General features: G+C 45.0%; 1 protein-coding gene across 1 annotated transcript in view; it reads right to left on the bottom strand.

The window, feature by feature from the left end:
• FRAS1 (Fraser extracellular matrix complex subunit 1) overlaps window positions 1-21,086 on the bottom strand; it is a 355,924-nt gene that overhangs the window by 105,495 nt on the left and 229,343 nt on the right. The window contains exons 29-30 of the mRNA XM_063136077.1: window positions 12,561-12,723; window positions 5,122-5,300 (exon numbers count right to left, since the gene is read on the bottom strand). Of these exons, the coding sequence (XP_062992147.1) occupies window positions 5,122-5,300; window positions 12,561-12,723 (342 nt within the window). The remainder of the gene's footprint in view (window positions 1-5,121; window positions 5,301-12,560; window positions 12,724-21,086) is intronic.

Raw genomic sequence — 21,086 nt, 5'->3', positions numbered from 1 at the left:
CTTTTTAACATTTTTAAACATTGTAAAGGCCTAGGGCTATATACAATAAAGTTCATATGTATGTATTATAAATTGTAAGTCTGAGGATAAAGATTGTGTTATTAATTGTCTTTGTAAGCTACTCTGGGAACCTTCTTTGGATGAAAAGTAAGGTTTAGATGTGTTAAATAAATATCTAAATTTAATAAACCTAGTTATGTTGGCCTACCTTTCCCTATATACAGTAAACCACAAGAATGCTTGACGAAACTCTCAAAATGCTTTGCTTCCATTTCAAGATATAGGATTAATTTGGTTAGATTCTGCATTTCTTTACTGACCAATGCTAATAGCAGAAAAGTTTTGACCTTAAATTCAAAGTAAAAGATAACAGTGCAATCCTATATACATTTACTCAGACGTAAGTTCACTGGGTTCAAAGGAGCTTACTCCCTAGTAAGTATGTTTTGGATTCAGCACTAACTACATATGTGTTTTAATTAGCACCAAAAATGAGGTTTTAGAAAATAATTTCTTCTTAGTATATAAACTGTTAATACACTAAAAAGCTCCCTTCGTCATCACTCATCATGCCTCCCTTGTATCACTCTGATGGATAATGCTTAAAACCCAGAATTAGGATAAGCAATAAATCTTTCTACAGTGCTAACTTATTTATACCGCTGGGATATGGATTGATTTTATGATTCTACAATGTTGCAATAGCGATTTTTAGAAGATGTATTTGTGATAGCATGCATAAACTGCTGTGCTGCAGGTTTCCTTGTTTCCATGAACTAGAAGGGTGCGCGCGCACACACACACACATAAAGCAGCACTAGCACTGTAGTGAGAGTGACCCTATGGAAAGGAGGACACGGCTCCTGTATTTTTAACAGTTGTGTAGAAAAGGGAATTTCAGCAGGTGTCATTTGTAGGCATGCAATTCTACAATTTCCCAGAAGCCAGAAATATCTGACCTTCCTCCAAGAAAAGACCAGTACTTTTGATTTTGCACAATTGATAGTTAAAAAGTTTTCTTTTTACTCCGCAGAGCTGCTCAGTAAACTCTTAAGGCCCAAATTCCCTCTTAACACAACATTTAAAGCTGCAGGAGCCTTGCCTTCTTGTATCTAGTCACTCTAGTATAGCTCCTGCAACTTTAACTGTTGTAATAAAGAGGGAATTTCACCAGGTGCTGCATGCATACAAAAGACACCTGCTGAAATTCCCTTTTCTAGTCAACTGTTGAAGATACAGGAGCCCTATCCTCCTTTCCATATGGCCACCCTACATTGTTGACCCTAATACTGAGTTTTAGAACATATACTTTGTGAATTAGTTTATTGTTCTTTTTGTTTTATTGATAATGCTGTCAACACCACCCTTTCACCAGCGAAGGCCACCATTAAAATTTGATTAAGGCTCACTTTCCTAATATGCAATTAATGAATTGGCAGATTAACTGCATTTTCGCTTTGAGGCAGAGCACATCCTCTGCATACAAAAGATTTGTGTCTGACCGCCTTGTAAAACCCCAGTTAAAGGATTTTATGCAACAGAGCAGGGGAGACCTTTGCTCCAAATCACAAGGAGTCACATTCAATACCTCTAAGAAATTTGATAGTATTGTGTTAGAAGGCCCACTGATTTGACCCACTACAAACCTTATAGACTCATGGGGCTGCCCTTGAAGATGGTCCAGAAGCTGCAGCTTGTGCAAAATGCGGTGGCCAGATTGATAACGGGGACCAGGAGACCCGAACATGTAAGACCAACTCTGGCCTGCTTTCATTGGCTACCTGAATGTTTCTAAGCCCGATTCAAGGTGCTGTTTTTAACCAATGAAGCCTTACACCGCTTGGGATCGCAGTAATAGATGGGAGTGCCCATCCCAGCTTGAATATACCCATACACTCCACTCCACATCTAAGATCTCCCCTCCGGGTGCTTACTCCGAGGGAGGCTCAGAAGACGGCAACAAGGGAGAGGGCCTTCTCGGTGGTTACCCCCCACACACACCAATTATGGAATGATCTTCCTAATGAGGCTCGCCTGGTGCCAACATTGTTAGTTTTTTGACACCAAGTAAGAATTTTCTCTTTTGCAACACATGATGAATGTCAATTGATCCTGGATTTATTTTGCAGTTTGGCTGATGGTTCAAGGTTTGTTTGTTTTTAGATATATGTTGCCATGGTGTATATTGTCTGTTTGTGTGTGTTTTATGTTTTTAATTTTGCATATTGTATTTTTAATGTTTTTAACCTTTTTAAACTGCCCAGAGAGTTTTGACTATGGGGCGATATGAAAATGTAAATAATAATAATAATAATAATAATAATAATAATAATAATAATAATAATATAAATTAGGGTGACCCTATGAAAAAGAGGACAGGGGTCCTGTATCTTTAACAGTTGTAATGAAAAGGGAATTTCAGCAGGTGTCATTTGTATATATGGAGAACCTGGTGAAATTCCCTCTTCATCACAACAGTTAAAGCTGCAGGTGCCTTTCCCTCTTTTAAATCTGGTCACTCTAGTATAGCTCCTGCAGCTTTAACTGTTGTGATGAAGAGGGAATTTCACCAGGTTTTCCATATATACAAATGGCACCTGCTGAAATTCCCTTTTCTATGCAACTGTTAAAGGTACAGGAGCCCTGTTCTCCTTTTCATATGGTCACCCTATATAAATCAATCATCATCAATCATTAATGCTATCAGCTTTAGTTCCTATGAATTTGTGTGCACTGAAAGCTTTTGAAAAGAAGGCTAGATTCAAGCATGTGTTTCATTGTTGTGCTACGTCTGTGGTTTTCGAAGTGTATTCCGTAGCCCTTTGGAAACTTATCAGGGGTTCCTTGATGAGAAGATTAGTACTGGTGGACATACATTGCCATTTTATGAACTACAGCCAAGGCTTTTATCAGCCTAAGGACATAAGAGCTCTGCTGGATCAGTCCAAGGGCTTATCTAGTCCAGCATTCTGTTTGCACAGTGACCAACCAGGACACAAGCAGGACATCAGTGGAATACCATTCTCCAGGTCATATTCCCCAGCAACTGATTCTGAAAGGCATACCGCCTCTGATAGTGGAGATAATATATAGCCATCATGACTAGTAGCCATTGACAGCCTTCTCTTCCAGCAATTTGTCTAAACCCACTACATCTTACATTAGCGAATTCCATAGCTTACTACGCACTGAATGAAGAAGTATTTCTTTTTATCTGTCTTGAATCTCCCACCATTCTGCTTCATGGGATGATCTTAGTTTCAAGTATTATCAGAGAGAGAGAGAGAGAGAGAGAGAGAGAGAGAGAGAGAGAGAGAGAGAGAGAGAGAGATCTGCCTACCCATTTCCTCCACATCATGCATAAATTTATACACCCTGTCATATTCCCCCTTGCTCATCCTTTTTCTAAGCTAAAGAGCCCCAACACTGACCCTTTCATCGTTGTTTTAGCCCCTTGATCATTTTAGTTGCCCTTTTCTGCATCTTTTCCAGTTCTGCAATACATTTTTTGCTTTACTGAAGCACTGGGAAATGGTGACATTAAAAAAGAACCAGTAAGAAAATAATGAATACATAAATTGATTTGCGGGATCCATATGATCGGAGGTCATTGGAAACACCGTTCCCAGAATGGTAACAAAAATAATTCATCTGCATTTCTCCGCAGTGACAATTTATTCGTCAGGGGCCTGGCAGATGGATGATTGTTTTGTGATAGGGCCCGGCTAAACGTGGCTTCTCTCTCCCAGTACAGTTTACCACACAATTATGGCCGCCGCAGCAAGGTGCTAGTGCAAAAAGACACATCTCCCCTCAGTCATGCAAAATGCATACAAGCTAACAGCAACACAGCCATTAAATTAAAGATTAGCTTGTTCAACATCCGGCACTTCAACACTTCCTCATTATCACTTATGTTAATTACCTCAGAAATTACCTTAATTGCCTCCCCAGTGCTATAGTAATAGCTTCTACGCGGTAAACGAAAATGTACAAAATATTGCATGCCAGCATTCATGTTAGCTTAGCTTTTCGGGAGCCTTGTCTACCTTCTGGGCAAGTCAGAAGGGCCATGCCCGGAGACTGTGCTTGGCATCTTTGCTTCTTGGGAAGAGGGTTTGAAAGTACATAATTATATGCCTCTGCAGAGACTTGGTAACAACTTAGGATGGCTTGAAAAATGGGATTCATGCCATTTCTGACATGCTATTTCTGTGTAGCAACCAGACATTGACCCGGTTCACACGTAACAGCAGCAAATCCTGAGTTCATTAACCCACAATTTGCCAGGTCACATGCCTGGCATATACCATTGCTGGTTTACATAATCAACCTCCGATCAGCCCTACTGGAGGTTGTTTCGTAATGTGTGAACCTGGACACTGTGGGTTATTCCAGGGTAAAACAACCCACAGTTAACCTAAGAAATAACTGTAGGTCTACATGAAATTACAGTTCATCAAGAGATTCTCCTCTGTTTCCTGTGGTTTGAATAAGGATAAAGTGTGTGTGGTTTTTAAAATCACACTACATATTTTAATGAGCTCACCACTGCAATGGTTTCTAATGTCTGTGTTACCACCCAACCACCTTTTCTGAATAGCAACTGTTAAGGTGATCATCACTGTTTTTGTATTTTTTGCATTTCAATTCCCTCTGACAACAGAATTTATATCTCCCCATCTCCCCACCTACACCTCCAGCATGTGTATATATAAATCTGTCATTTGAAATTAACATTTCATGCATGATCTAATGAAGTGGACAGTGTCCACGAAAGCTTATGCCAGAACAACTGTGTTGGTCTTTCAGGTGCCACAAGACTCATTGGGCCTGTTCAGACAACACACTAAGCCATGTTTAGGCCGTTGACCCTTTTGCAACAAATGGTTGGTGTGTTTAAACCATGGTTATGTAGACACCATGGTTAGGAATGGTTCACACAACCCGCTAAGTCATAAGGCTTAGCTCAAAATGCTTAACCACCATGGCTTAGCGTGTCGTCTGAATAGGGTCTTTGTTGCTGCTGTGGTTTAGGAAAGTGGTTCAGCAGTTCTGCAAATAGAAAAGCCAATCAGCGAGAGCTTTGGTAGGACATGAGTTAAGCGCTGTAAGACGTGCCTGGAAGCGGAAGGAGTCGCTCTCTGTCTCGGATCCGGAGTGCCGATACCATATGACACCGTCGTTGATGTCCTGCTGAGTGAAGGAGACAGCTGGGGAGGCTGCTCTTCCATCGGGCAAAGGCTGCCAGACCAGGCCAGGGTCATCTGCAGACATGGGGACCAGGAACACCACTTCACCTGAGAAGGCAGAAATGGAGAGAGAGAGAGAGAGAGAGAGAGACTTTGAGGCAGTGACTGTGAAGAGTTAATGGGACTTGAACCAGGACGGAACCTACAGCTTTGTGCATACCCAGTGGAGGCTGGTGGCTCCGTTATCAGTGGGATGGAGAATCCGCTCCAGGTTTCAGTCAGAACCAGTCAGGTTGGAGAGCTCTTTTAGAGTTCTGACTGAAACCTGGAGTGCCCCCATTGACATCAGAGCCACCACCCTTCACTGCCCATACCTCTCCCATATGGTAGGCTGGCGATTCTCCCTGGCAAATGAAGGATTCCCAGGCAGTGGACTGACTCCACCCACTCTGGATCACTGTTGGTTCACTGCCACAGGAAGAGGCTCTAAATGCTTCCTGTTGAGGCTGGGACTCTGTCGGGGCAAAGAGAAGTCTTTCCTGGCTCTGGCTGGGCCTCCCATCTTGGCTCCTGACATGAATCCTTGTTGGCTGCCTACGGCCCAGCTCTAACAGTGGTCTTCTATGTGTGAGAAAGCTGCTCTCCTCAGAAGGCCTCCCTTGTGGTGACAGCAGCTCCCCTCGTTAATTTATTTAGAGTGCAATCCTATCGCGATTCCTGCCAGGCTCCAAACTTGGAGGCTGACAGGAATCCTATGCAGAGCAGGAGCAGCGTGGAGGCAATCTTCGCCAACGTGCTCCAGCCTGGCCTACATTTCGACTGTCTAGGAGCTGTGCCTCAGAGCAGGAGGGGAGGAAGCAGGGGCGGCCCCTGGAAACAGCATAATGCAGCCACTCCATTCTCCTCCCCTCCCAAGGAACACCTCCTTTCACCCATCTCTGCCCTCCATTTTGTGACCAACGTGTTTTTCTCCACCCTGGCCACAAGGGAGAGGAGAGGGGAGGGTGGTTTCCTGGCCCCCAACTTGGAGCCCAGTCTACAAGCCTGGAGCCAGGAAACTAAACAATCCGATGTCCCCCCAGATGCTGTCTAGGGGACATAGGGTTGCTTCCTTACATTGCTTTCTCACTCCATTCCAAGAGCATAAGATGGTGGTTGGTGAACGTGGAGAATAAGCCACCCATGGAGCCATGCGCAGCCTGCAACACCTCAGCCTGTGGCTACCACCACATCTTAATTCACCCTGAGCGAGAGGAATGCCAAGAGTTGAGGCTAATTTTCAACCTGAGAGAGGGTTGACCTGAGAGAGTTAGCTAAATCCCCAGTCATTCCCCACTGAGTGAGTTCAGCCTGTTTCCCTCCCTGCTCCCGTTGGTCAAAACTTACAATGTGAAAGTGCAATCTGGCACGCAGGGGAAAGATCCTTGAGTTGTCAAAAGCAGACGTGTAGAAAGATTTATTAAGATTATAGGGATGGGGGCATAAGGAATGAGGGGGGAGGAAACAGACAGCATAAAAAGTAACAAAATAATTTACTCTCTAAGGCAGGAGTGAGCAATTTCTCAAGGTCATTATCAAACACACACACACATACGCCCCACCACCATCACCACCAGGAGCCACATCCCAGGCCTGCCACCACCAAACTTAGTGCTAAATTTGCCTCTCTGGTGGCTGTGGCAATAGGGAAAGGAAAGGAACCTCTCGTGCAAGCACTGAGTCATTTCTGACTCTTGGAGGGATGCCAGCTTTCGCTGACGTTTTCTTGGCAGGCTTTATAGCAGGGTGGTTTGCCATTGCCTTCTCCAGCCGTTATTGCCTTTCCCCCAGCTAGCTGGGTACTCATTTTACCGACCTCGGGAGGATGGAAGGCTGAGTCGACCTGAGCCGGCTGCCTGAAACCAGCTTCTGCTGGGATCGAACTCAGGCCGTGGGGAGAGTTTTATGCATGCCTTGTTTGCAAGCAGAAGTCTCTGGGAATGCAATTCTGCTTGCAAACAACACCATCTAGCTTCGGTTACCTTAGACCAGAGCTGAGCACCAAGCTCCCAGCATGCCTTCTTTCCTGGCAAAATCACCACGTTTTTGTGCCAAATTTGGCAGGGGGGGGGCAGGGCAGGGCAAAGCCTACCCCCTGCAAAAAACAGCCATGGAGGGCTGCCCAACTCTGCTTTAAGGTAACCGAAGCTAGACAATCGTAATCTCAAACTTGCTTATGAGGAACAAGGACCACCCATAATGTGGATGAGATGATCTTTGAAGGCTAGGGTGACCATATGGAAAGGAGGACAGGGCTCCTGTATCTTTAACAGTTGTGTATAAAAATGGAATTTCAGCAGGTGCCATTTGTATGCATGCTGCACCTGGTGAAATTCCCTCTTCATCACAACAGTTAAAGCTGCAGGAGCCCTGCCCTCTTTTGTATCTGGTCACTCTAGTATAACTCCTGTAGTTTTAACTGTTGCGATGAAGAGGGAATTTCACCAGGAGCTGCATGCCTACAAATGGCACCTGCTGAAATTCCCTTTTTTAAAGACACAGGAGCCCTGTCCTCCTTTCCATAGGGTCACCCTATTGAAGGCTCCCTTGTCCTGCACAGAAACAACACTCTGTTGTGGGCTCCCGCTTGTGATAACGTTATTCAGATGATCTGTAGAGCTGGCCAGAGAGATCCTACACAGAGCAACCTCACAGAAGCTCTTTCCCTTTGTAACATGGCACAGGGGAGGATGAAAGGGAACTCAGTAACTCTCAGGGAAAAATCTTAAGCTGCTCAAAACCTGCACTCTTCGAGCATTATTACAGACGTCTGGACAACTCTCAGCAGAAATCCTATCAAGCTGACAATAATATTGGGATTCAATATTAACACCTCTGCCTACAGTTGTCCTCTGGGCTGGTGATGCGAAACAGCCATTCATGTCCGTAATCTATTCTGACACGGCAGTTACAGATTCCATTACGGTGACAGTTTGGATTCCGCCGTCCTGCCGTCTGGGTTTGGGCTACTGACAGATCGCGTTCCGCCGGGGTCTGTGTGATGTCTATTTAATATCTAGCTGCTAAATTATTTAAAACACATACATCTCAATTAAATAAAGCCACGTACCAAGCCCATACGGCGTGTAATTGATACCTCTCCCTCTCTTTCTCTCTTCCCAGCTTTTATAAAATCACGCTGCGGTTGCTAAATTTAGCTGGAATCGCCGCTGCGGAAAACACCAACAACCAACAGCCCCAGCCAACGGTAATTGCAATATGAAGGCTTAGAGAAGAGTCCAGATGTTTACCTGCACTTCGTTCTTATTGAAATCAGTGGGACTCAACTTAAATTAAAAGTGGGCAAAAGGTGGATTTGGATCTGTTGTGAGACCTCTCCAGTATTTGCAGTATAGAACTTAACTCAAAATGTCAACAAAAACACTTGCTCCCTCCCCGGCATCACCTCCAAATTAGGCTGCAGAGATGGAAGACAGCTTTAGCGGGGTGACCAGAGGTGGAAGTTTTGTGTGATTAGACTGTGAGCTCAGTTCTGTTACTGAAAACCATCTGTTTGGATTATTCTGATCTGGGGGCCCACAGAGTTGCCCCATGGAGGTGGTGGACAAATTTGGGTGGGCAGCTTTTGGGTGCCTCAGGGCCCAATCTTCAACACATGACACCCTCCCCAGGGCCTCAAGTACAGCTTGAAATTCAGTGATGTAGCAGCAAAACACCTGGCGAGCCACAACGGCGATTCAAAGGGGCCATGTTTAGCTTGTCAACAAGCTCAGTTTGTTACTTCCAAGACTTTGTAGGCAAACCTCTGGGGTTTCTTCACTGCTGCATCACAGGGGCCGCGTGTCTTCCACCTCTGATTTATTCTGTGATTTGTCTTTTGGTTTGTTGCTAATTTTATTAATTACATTTATATCCTACCTTTTTTCCTCTTACAAGGAACCCAAGGCATCTTACCTGATCCTGAGCCTCAACATTTTATCCTCATAACAACCCTGTGAGGTAGGTGACTGGCCTAAAGCCACCCAGTGATCCTCTTGGCCTACTGGGGACTAGAACCTAGATCTCCCGAGTCCCAGGCCAAGATTCTCACCACTACACCACACTGGCTCTTGGTTACTGGCATTCACACACTGTTCCCGTTCTGCCTCTACCCCTGGCTCTCATGCACCTGCTAGCTCATCCACTAAGCCTTCCAGTCTTGTGGGTGCTGCTATGAAATGCCAGATCAGTCTCTAACAACATCACCCCTGTTCATAATTTAATCCCTTTTGGGGTCTATATTTAGTTGCACAAACTCAGGTTCAAATCTCTGTTCTGTCATGAAGCTTACAGAGTGAGCTCAGGCCAATCTCTCTCTCTCCGTCTCTCAACATCATCTACCTCGCAGAGTTGTTGTGATAATAAAGTGGAATAATCCACTTCAACACACACTACCCTAAGCTCACATGGGGAAGAGTGGGAAACAAATGAAAATAATTGCAATACATTTTGTTTCACAGCTGATTCAACTTGTTGTTGTCTAACGAACTCCAAGATCCAGGAATAAATAGGAATTGTATGTATAGCATGTGTACGTACGTACAGATGCCATACATGCCACCTACCCCTGCTTTCTGTGCTGCCCAAAGGCTTCTTTATTTAAGACCCAGACAGATTGTATCATATAGCACTAGAAATTTCTGGTAACTTCCAAATTCAGGGGTTTTCATTTATGTACTCCTGTCCTGAAGCAAGAACTTTGTGTCATCAATTAGTTGCCAAGGAGATAATTGGGACGGTACAAGGAGAGGAATTATAACTTCAGAAAGAGGACAGGCTGCGGGAAAATAAGAACCCCTGAGGGTAAGATTGCTGTCTCTTACACTAATGCTTCCCATTCATACTAATTAGTCGAGAGACCCCATAGACGGTACAGAAGACACTTCAACAGCGGTGGTTTTATATCTAAGCTCTCCCTGTGAAGTGTCAGTCGCGGCTCCGAAAAAGCATCTTGTTTGTTACGAACAAACAGAACAAACGAGTCCACAAGTAGACACTGAGCTTCTGTTCCAGCTAGGATGCTGGATTTTTATCCAGTAGCTAAAAGCTACTGTGGACTCCGGTTGCTTAGACTTGAGAGCCTTCTTCAAGGCTTAAAAGGGAATATTTATTTATTTATTTATTTTATTTATTACATTTTTATACCGCCCAATAGCCGAAGCTCTCTGGGCGGTTCACAAAGGGCATAAAACATCAGCCCCTATGATTGGCAGGCCGTATGAAGCCTCTGGATCGGACAGACCTAGTATAGACACTAGGATCCTGGCCTTCAGACGTTTCCTGTAGGGATGAGGCGACAATTTGCCGGGGCCTGCGAACTCACCGGACGCCCCGCTGTGCAGGGGGAAGCAGGCTTTCCAGAGGACCAGAAAGTGCGCTTTCCCATGCCTCTCCCTCCTCCGTCCCACATTGGGGCTTGCATTAAGAGGCCCTGTCAGGCCCCGATGGGTGCAGGGGGGAGGAAGGGAGGGAATGCGCACTCCCAGGGCCTCTGGAAAGTGTGCAATTCCCCCGCCGTGCTAATGGTACACCGTGGGAATTGTGTACTTTCTGGAGGCCCCAGACGCAAGCAACGCCAAGGGCCTGCTGAGCCAACATGGCTAGAAGAGGGCCGGCCAGGCAGCCCTCGACAAGCTCGCAGGGTGGCCCCGAGAGCTCGCCATTCACTAGCTTTCTGGTTTTTAAGAGAACAATGATTTGTTCGTTCATTCATTTATTTAATTAATTACATTTCTATACTGCCCAATAGCCAAAGCTCTCTGGACCTTGCCTCAGTTACCCATGCGTGAGTGACTTCCCAGCTAAACTACTGTAATTCACTCTGAGAAGGGCCGCCCTTAGAGACAGTTTGGAAACCTCAACTGGTAGGGGCCCAGAAGTTGGAAAAAGTGACACCTGGAGTTTCGCAGTTTGTCAGTGCATTTCAGGGGCCCAATTTAAAGTGGTTGTGTTGCCCTTTAAAACCCTAAACAGGGTGGGACCGGGTTACTTGAAGGATTGCCTTTACTCATATCAGCATGCTGAGATCTGCTTCTGAGACCCACTTCTGTGCCTGCCTGTGCAAATAATTAGACTGATGGACACAAGGGAGAGGGGGGTTTTTTTGGCAGTGGGCCCACATTTGTGGAGGTCTGTTCCAATTGGGTTTCGATTGGCTCCATGAATTGGTTTACTGGTGCCTCTTTATAATTGGAAGTGTTTTATTTGAGCTGCTGTTATTGCTGGTGTTTCTGTTTGTTGCGACCTCTGGCCATTGGGCAGGGTGCTGTTTTAATGTTATTGCTGTCTTCCCCTGTTTATTCAGATTGTGAGTTTTTGGTTTTAAGTGGGACTTAAATATTGTTATAAATGGTTAAATTCATATATTGTAAGCTGCTTCGTAAGACCATTTTATGAAAGGCGGGATATAAATTTATTAAATCAAGCCACACAAATAAATAAACGTAGTCGGCTTCCAGTCTTTGGGTCCCTTGATCTTCTTCCCAGCGGAGGCCAAAGAGCTCTGGGCCCCTGCAGTGCAGAATGTCCCTTCCACGTCTGGACGTCTGGTGCGGCCATCCTCCTTGAGTTGACCTTGGAGGATGGCGCAGCGCCTGTTGCAAGGCGGTGGAATCGGTCGGCTCCGGTGCCAGTGGAGCGGTGAATCCGCTCCGGGTTTCAGTCAGAACCAGTCAGGACTCGAAAGAAGCCGTCCAAGATGCTTTGCAGTCACATAGAAGGGGGGCAGGAGGCTTGGATTTTGAGAGCAACACAGGTGAGAATTGCAGGCTCTGCCCCCCTCCCCCAGCTTCTCTCCCTGAAATCTTTTGTCCACAGCAATGCCATAAGTGACCCTGGCTGGGGGCTACGCCATGGGTGGGCAGCGTCTGACACATTTATTTATTTTATTTATTTATTACATTTTTATACTGCCCAATAGCCGAAGCTCTCTGGGCGGTTCACAAAAATTAAAACCATAACAAAAGTACCAACAGGTTAAAAACACATGGGCCTTATCCACCTATTGAAGCTGCTCATTCAGCCTGTAGAGTCTTAGGGTCCCTCTGCAGGCCTCACTCACTTCACTCCCCACCCTAAGCGTTTCCCAGGCCCCACCTTGAGGCTCCTGAGGGCCTCCAATCACCAACCTTCAGCAAGGTTGGTGAAAATCTCTCAGCTCCTTCTGCACATCTCTGAATCACCACTTAATTTTGTCTAAAGCGAAAATCGAAGCCGGTGCAGCAAGTCCCTGCTTGAGCAAAACCAGCTCTAGGAACGTCAAGCGAAGGAATCCTAATCTCCATCAGAATAGCAAAGTCTCTCAGTGAGGTTTCCGACCTTCCTACTTACCATATTGTGGCTGGTGTCTAATCGTATAGATGATTGCAGAATCACTGACCCCGGGCATCTCAGCTCGCAGAATTCTGTTGGTGATTTGCAGCATCCCTCCCTCTGGGACCCACACCACAGAGCTGGTAACTAGCCGGGGGACTTCATGGCTCTCCACAGGCGACTGAAAGCAACGAAAGTCATTCAGTGATCCATAAACAACTGGTGGGCGAGAAGCACATTTCAAAGATAAGAATAAGGGTAGGCATTTTAGCACTCTTCAAGTACTAGGTGTTAAATTGAAATCCTGAGCCAGCAAACCACCACTACCCCAATTATTCTTCCCTACCACCTTGTCAAGTGCTGGGAAACCCGGGATTCAACTGGAAGAGCCCATGCACCTTTTTCCGCACACCACAGGGACATTTCTGTAAATTGCCCAGAGAGCTTTGGCTATGGGGCGGTATATAAATGATTTTAGGGTGATCATATGAAAAGGAGGACAGGGCTCCTGTATCTTTAACAGTTGCATAGAAAAGGGAATTTCAGCAGGTGCCATTTGTGTATATGGAGAACCTGGTGAAATTCCCTCTTCATCACAACAGTTAAAGCTGCAGGAGCTATACTTGAGTGACCAGATTGAAAAGAGGGCAGGTCACCTGCAGCTTTAACTGTGGTGATGAAGAGGAAATTTCACCAGGTTCTCCATATATACAAATGACACCTGCTGAAATTCCCTTTTCAATACAGCTGTTAAATATACAGGAGCCCTGTCCAACTTTTCATATGGTCACCCTAATAAATGTAATAAAATAAAATAAATAAAATAAATTTCCCTAACTGAGACACTACCTCGGGCTGTTATGCTGCAGCAACGCCTACTGCCGAGAGCCAGTACTGCAGCTCTTCAGTCCAGCCAGAATCATGTGACTTACGGAACCAATAGGGGTCCAAGCTGCCTATATAAAACTCATGCTTCCATCTGTATTTTTCAGTCCGAGCAACTCCACGATCAGTTTCTCTTCTGATTGCATCTCTGACTTGGGACTACTTTCTGCCTCTAGCCTGCTGGAACCTCACCTACCTAGTTACAGCCTCTCTTGATTCCAAGCCCTCCTACCGAGATGTGAGACAATAAATAGGTCTGACATGCAATCTGCAAAACTTTATTCAGTAAATGGAATTCTCTACTGTGTGATCTGCAAAACTTTATTCAGTAAATGGAATTCTCTTCACACCTGAAGGGAGTGTGAAGGTTGGGAGCTATCCTCTGAGCTTAATTAGGCTAACACAGCCAGGCAGTTGCCTATCAACTAAATGGACAGTGTCCTGTTATGCCCGACAGGCTTTTACCAAACCACTCTTGCAGAGAGGGTCTTCAAGCTGTAACCTCTGGCAAGTGGTTGGCTTAGCAGACCACCTCCCACCTCCACTTAATTCCGCCTGCTTTACTCTGCAGTGGATTCTGGGATAATAATAATAACAACAACAACAATAATTAATAATTAATAATAATAATAATATATTTCTTACACGCCTCTCCGATTGGATCGAGGCGGAGAACAACAAGAAGCATAAAATACATAAAATACTGATTAAAAACATGGTATACACTGTTTAAAAACATCCTAAAAGCATCCTAAAAACATACTAAAATATCCTAAAATTCTGTCAGTTCCAGTGCTCCATCCCCCTCCAACAAAGACTAAGTTCCCAGGGATGGTCAAGACTTTTCTCTTCTCCCAGGCATTTAACAGCATTGAACAACACTAAGTTTGTTTTTTAATGGACCCCAGAAGTGTTGTTTTTAAATGGATACTGGTGTTTTTATACCGTTGTTTTTATGTTTCTGATGATTTTTAAATTTTGTATACTTTTTTAATGTTTACTGTTGTTAACTTTTGTAAACCGCCCAGAGAGCTTCAGCTATGGGGCAGAATATAAATGTAATATAAATAAATAAATAAATAAATAAATGATCTCTGAGCCTGGGCCTCCTGTTTGATAAGATCCTGGGGAAATTCCTCTTTGACTCCTGGAGAGTCTTGGGGAATTTCCTCCTCCGCTTCCAGTCTTGGCTGGTCCTCTTCTTCAGCCTGTGAGTCTGATTCAGGATACACACCAGGGAGACCAGGCCTGATCCTAACACAACCTACTACAAAGCTAGGCCCTAGGCCTGATCCCATGCCCCACACTGCCCATGCTGGGAGACAGCATACATTATGGGAAGGTCACTTCCAATTATGTCATGCGGTGCCTGTCACATCCTGCTGAAGTTATTCCTTTCCACCTCTGGGATGGGACAATCTTTCCTCCGCCATCTTAGACACTCCGGTGAGTTTGTGTCCTGTTTCCAGCAGTTTTGGAGGAAACTCGGGATGGGTGAACAGGCGATGTTTGAGGTCACTGGGATTCTCCAAATGTTGCCTCATGCCTGATTCCTGTTTGCTTTTGCAAAAGCTGCTTGCTCTGTATGAACATGAAATTTGCCCAAACAGAGCAGCAATTGAACAAGAGATTTCTGCAAATCTCCTCCATAGACTAAAGCAGGGCTGATTCGGTCTATTGAGGAAATTCACACAAAACAAACTGGGAACCAGGAATGAGATCAATGTGAGCATGTATTCGACAATTTGAGAATATTTTTAAGCAGACATCACATTTGGAACTTCAGATGGGGGAGGCTCACATGTTTTGCAAGCAAAAACAAAATCCTCATGCATTCCTAGAGAAAATCAATCCCCTTGGCAAACAGCTGCACAAAGAACACTTGCCACACAGTAACTGGAGCAGTTCAGTCCTTTCTGCTAATAGCGAAATGTTGGTCCACACTCATCTATCATCCCACTAATAACACGTCTGTGTGGAGCTCTGTGCTGCTCATGGGACACTTTTCACACTGCACCAGAAGTGTAAGACTTGGACCTACCTCAAAAGGAGGAACCGTGTGTGATGGAGGACTGGGGAAGCGGTTATGTAATGTTTCCCTGTGTGGTCTGTACCATCTGAACTGGCTCTGTCATTTCTGGATAATGATGGAGCATTGTTGGCTAGGACTGTATCATCTGCACTGGCTCCATACTGTAATTCCTCCATGTTGCTGGTGGGCATGTTTTGACCTTTGTCCATGGCTTCACGAACCGGGGTTTCTGAAGGGGTGGCTGAACCCTGTGGCCATGTGCTCCTCCTGTGTCTCCCCTTACTCTCTTCCCATCGAACACACCCAGGGGTGTAGTCTTGGCGGATTGCACTGGGTTGTCGACCCTGCAGTTTTTTTGGAGGTGGGTCCCCTCTGAGCTAACCTGCTTTGGTGCTGTGTTGCACTGAAATCTCCTTGCCGAGGGTGTGTGGCTGTGACTATCATAGAGAGACTTCTGAATTTGCCATTACACTCCTGTGCGAAGATTCTAGCTTGCATTAAGCCAGAGCTCACGTGTCTCATTTAAAATAATCTAACGTGGACAGTGTGAATTAATTGACACTAACCGCATCTATCTAAATAAAGACGTTCTAAAAATTGCCTTCAGGTTTTTGAGTCCCAGTCTGTATCTCACCCCACTATCCCAGCTTGTGTGGTCACAATTGTTATATCCGAACCAGGGAATTCTGGTTTAATGTTAGTTAACAAACCTGCGTAATAACCAGGGGTTCCCTAATTCAGATGCAACGGGGAATTTTGCCTTAAAGCAATCTCTGTGCTGGTTATGAAGCTGAGGACAAACATCTAAATGCAGGCTGAACAGCAGGCTGAAATGCAGCAGTAGCAGCAAGCCTTTCCAGAGTCCCAGATGTAATGGCATCATTGCTCGGTCTCTCTCTCTCACTTGGCTCCTGGCCACTGATTAATGGGTAGAGGAACATGGCAGAGCAAATTTTAATCAGCGACTGCAATTTCTGTGGCTCAGTGATACAGATTAATCCATTACAGCACACAGCCCTATTCATTATTATCTTTGCAATTATTTTATTGCATGTTGAATTCCTGGAGAAGGCTAATAATCTCAGCAGGACCTTCTCAGGGATTTCTTTAAAGCAGGCTTCCCCATCCTGGTGCTCTCCAGATGTGTTGGACTACAACTCCCATCATTCCAACACATCTGGAGGGAGCGGGTGGGATGGTAGTACCAATGCACTCATGGGCAGTCTATCCTCAAACTACACTGAAAAGTTCTCTATGTGGAAAAAAATCCACCACACTTCAGGGTAATGGAACAGACGTTTCACAGGGAGCGAACGAGATTACCAGAACTATTACGGCAAGGATGAAATCAGAGATAGCTGATTTGTCTCAAAATCCTAGAAGCATATAGGATCAAAAAATTGCTTTGCTTAATAATCAAGAAATATTCCTAAAATATATATGAAATAAATAAAAAAGCCAAGGAAATGTTCCAGTTTTCAGAATGGCTTCCCCTACATAGGGTGACCATATGGAAAGATGGACCGGGCTCCTGTTTCTTTAACCATTGCAAAGAAAAGGGAATTTCAGCAGGTGTCATTTGTATGCATGCAGCACCTGGTGAAATTCGCTCTTCATCACAACAGTTAAAGCTGCAGGAGCCCTACCCTCTTCTGTATCTGGTCACTCTAGTATGACTCCTGCAGCTTTTGCTGTTGTGATGAGCGAATTTTACCCGGTGCAGCATGCATACAAATGACACCTGCTGACATTCCCTTTTCTATACAACAGTTAAAGATACAGAATCCCTGTCCTCCTTTTCCATATGGTCACCCCACCCCTACATTCTCTCCAAAGGTTCCTCTGAGATAGAATATTAAGGGTGTTAGAGAGAATGGTAGAAGGAATGCTCCTTTTAGAATGGAAAGGCACTCTGCACATGCTCAGGGCTACTTTGCCGGTTCATATTTTGTGTGAGTGGGTGGAAGAGAGATTACATGATTGTCTCCTCAGAAGAATGCCCCAAGATGCCAGAACTGCATGCGGCTTGATAAGAACACGGAAATGGAGCATAGCAACATATGAAGCTGCCTTATACTGAGTCAGACCATTGGTCCCATCTAGTCCAGTATTGTTGACACTGACTGGCAGCAGCAGCTCTCCAGGGTTTCAGATGGGATTCTTTTCCTCCATCTACCTGGAGAAACCGGAGATCAAACCCGGGACCTTCGACATGCAAATCATGTGCTCTATCACACTGAACTATGGCCCCTCCTTGCTGCAATCTTTAACATGGGATCTTTAACAACTGCATCGCTTTCAGACTCAAACAGCAGAGAACATTTTCTGCAGCTGCCAGAACACATCTGACATAGATTAGGATTATCTCAGCTCTGTTGATGTTTTTTTTTGCTATTGCCTTGATTGTAACATGTCTATACAGTTCGAAATTCTTATTCTTTTCTCTCTCTCTTTATTTTAAGGGTATTAGTTTTAAGCCAATTTTGCTGAGATTCTACAAACGTCCTTTCAGATCGGGATGTAACACCCAGCAATGGTTCCGTCATTCATTCTAATAAGCCTCATGTTCTCAGATTAGGCGTGCGGGTAAGAAAAAAACCCTCCAGCAACGGTTATACCAGCATCCATAACAATTTTGGGATGGGGGGTTGGGGAAGAAGACAGAAATCTTCTTTTATGTATGTCTAGACTCGGCTTCTCCAGAAAAAAAGCTGGCATCTGATTTGTCACCCAAGGCTGTTGTGGAAAGGTGATAATTAGGCTAAGGCACAGAGCTGCCTCTCTGCCAGCCCTACCTCACACTAAATCCTCCCGGGGGTTTTCCACGTCTCTCTCGCACTGGCAGCTCCTCTTGTACTCTTTTTGCAAACTGTTGCAAAGTGGGACTCGGGAAAATAATGAGACAAGAGAGTGTGAAATTGGCTAATAAAGCAAATTATACCCAGCAATTCACCTTCATCATTGTTTGTTACCAAACCTGCACGATCAACAGGAGGGGTAAGGTGGGGGTGGGGGAAATAATGTTTTCAGCAATTTCGTAGAATCAAGCATCACTTTAGTTGTCTTGTAGGGGACGACCAGATGGCAGTGTTCGCACTCAGTGCCATAATACCCGATCAGGGATCACTGGAAGGGTCCAGGGAAAAGGCAAGTATCATTTTCCTTAACATACCCCAGCAATGCACAGTCACTGGCCCCGTTCAGAAGACACCTTAAACCACAGTTTTAATCACGGTGGTTAAGCCAGAAAACCAGGCCGTGTTCAGAAGACACCTTAAACCACGGCTTTAATCCCGGTGGTTAAGCCAGAAAACCAGGCCGTGTTCAGAAGACACCTTAAACCACGGCTTTAATCACGGTGGTTAAGCCAGAAAACCAGGCCGTGTTCAGAAGACACCTTAAACCATGGCTTTAACCATGATGGTTAAGGCAGAAAGCCAGGCCGTTTTCAGAAGACACCTTAAACCATGGCTTTAATCACAGTGGTTAAGCCAGAAAGCCAGGCCATGTTCAGAAGACACCTTAAACCATGGCTTTAATCACAGTGGTTAAGCCAGAAAGCCAGGCCGTGTTCAGAAGACACCTTAAACCATGGCTTTAATCCCGGTGGTTAAGCCAGAAAACCAGGCCGTGTTCAGAAGACACCTTAAACCACGGCTTTAATCACGGTGGTTAAGCCAGAAAACCAGGCCGTGTTCAGAAGACACCTTAAACCATGGCTTTAACCATGATGGTTAAGGCAGAAAGCCAGGCCGTTTTCAGAAGACACCTTAAACCATGGCTTTAATCACAGTGGTTAAGCCAGAAAGCCAGGCCATGTTCAGAAGACACCTTAAACCATGGCTTTAATCACAGTGGTTAAGCCAGAAAGCCAGGCCGTGTTCAGAAGACACCTTAAACCATGGCTTTAATCACAGTGGTTAAGCCAGAAAGCCAGGCCGTGTTCAGAAGACACCTTAAACCATGGCTTTAATCACAGTGGTTAAGCCAGAAAACCAGGCCGTGTTCAGAAGACACCTTAAACCATGGCTTTAATCACAGTGGTTAAGCCAGAAAGCCAGGCCATGTTCAGAAGACACCTTAAACCATGGCTTTAACCATGGTGAATAAGGCTTTCTGGCTTAACCACCACGATTTAAGCCATGGTTTAAGGTGTCTTCTGAATGGGGCCTTTGTGTCAAACAGTGCCATAATATACAACTAAGGAGCACAGGAAGGGTTGAAGGAAAAGGAAGGTACCATTTCTCCTAAGTTGTTGCTGGGTAACTCAGTGCCATAGTTTACAATCAGGCAGCACAGGAAGGGATCAGGGGAAATGCAGGGAGCATTTTTTTCTCTCAGGGATATCCCTGCAGTGGCAGTCTTTGAATCACTTTGGACTAGACTGAATGAATCCTAACCAATATTTGGAGGACCCTCCAGTCATTAAAAGCCAACAAACCATGGCCCAATAAAGCCATGCCACTAAAAATTCAATGCTGGTAATGTTTTCTTTTGACGGGGAATGAAAAATAAAACAGTGAGCCTGTTCAGACAACACGCTAAGCCATGGTGGTTAAGCATTTCGAGCTAAACATTATGGCTTAGTGTGTTTGTGAACCAAGTTATAGGAAGCCAGATTCCAGCTGGACATCAGGAAAAACTTCCTGTTAGAGCAGTACAACAATGGAATCAGTTACCTAGGGAGGTTGTGGGCTCTCCCACACTAGAGGCCTTCAAGAGGCAGCTGGACAACCATCTGTCAGGGATGCTTTAGGGTGGATTCCTGCATTGAGCAGGGGGTTGGATTCAATGGCCTTATAAGCCCCTTCCAACTCTCCTGGTCTACGATTCTATGCTCCAAGGACCTCTTTGGCTGTGGAGCAGGATAAAAAACACTTTAAAGAAATTATAAATAAATAAATACTGCTGTGTCCCAGCATGCCCAAATGAAACGAGAACCTCTCTGTACTATATTTTAAGTGCTTTACAAATATATAGAGAGCCGGAGTGAGAACAAGCCATGCCTCTTCCACGTGCAAGGGCTTTTCAACTTCAGGGTTTGGCAGACAATGAAAGCTGAGCCACACCTTGCACTGACTTATTTTTATTTTTTGCCCTGGCAAACCACAAAGTTCAGCTGACAAGTTATGACAAACCAACACCAGCTGTGCATGCCGTGGGGTTGGGGTTCCCTACCGCCACTGATGCCAACACCACACACACTTACACACCTTTGCACCCTTTTTCATGGGTTTCTGTTCCATTCTAAGATCATACAATGCATGTCTAGGGTGACCGTATGGAAAGGAGGACAAGGTCCATCTAGTCCAGAACTCTGTTCACACAGTGGCCAACCAGCCATCGGCCAGGGAGGAACAAGCAGGACATGGTACAACAGCAGCCTCCCACCCATGTTCCCCAGCAACTGGGGAACACAGGCTTACTGTCTTGGATACTGGAGATAGCACACAACCATCAGGGCTAGTAGCCATTCTTTTAGATCCATCATTGTCACTTGAGGCTCAGGTGACCTCAGTGGCACGGAGTGCCTTTTACAAACTCTGGTTGGTGGCCCAGCTACGCCCCTATCTGGACAGGGATAACCTGGCTTCAGTTGTCCATGCTCTGGTAATCTCCAAGTTAGA

Source organism: Elgaria multicarinata, chromosome 10, assembly GCF_023053635.1.
Source record: "Elgaria multicarinata webbii isolate HBS135686 ecotype San Diego chromosome 10, rElgMul1.1.pri, whole genome shotgun sequence".
NCBI lineage: Eukaryota > Metazoa > Chordata > Lepidosauria > Squamata > Anguidae > Elgaria > Elgaria multicarinata.
This window is presented reverse-complemented; position numbering and strand designations above follow the sequence as displayed.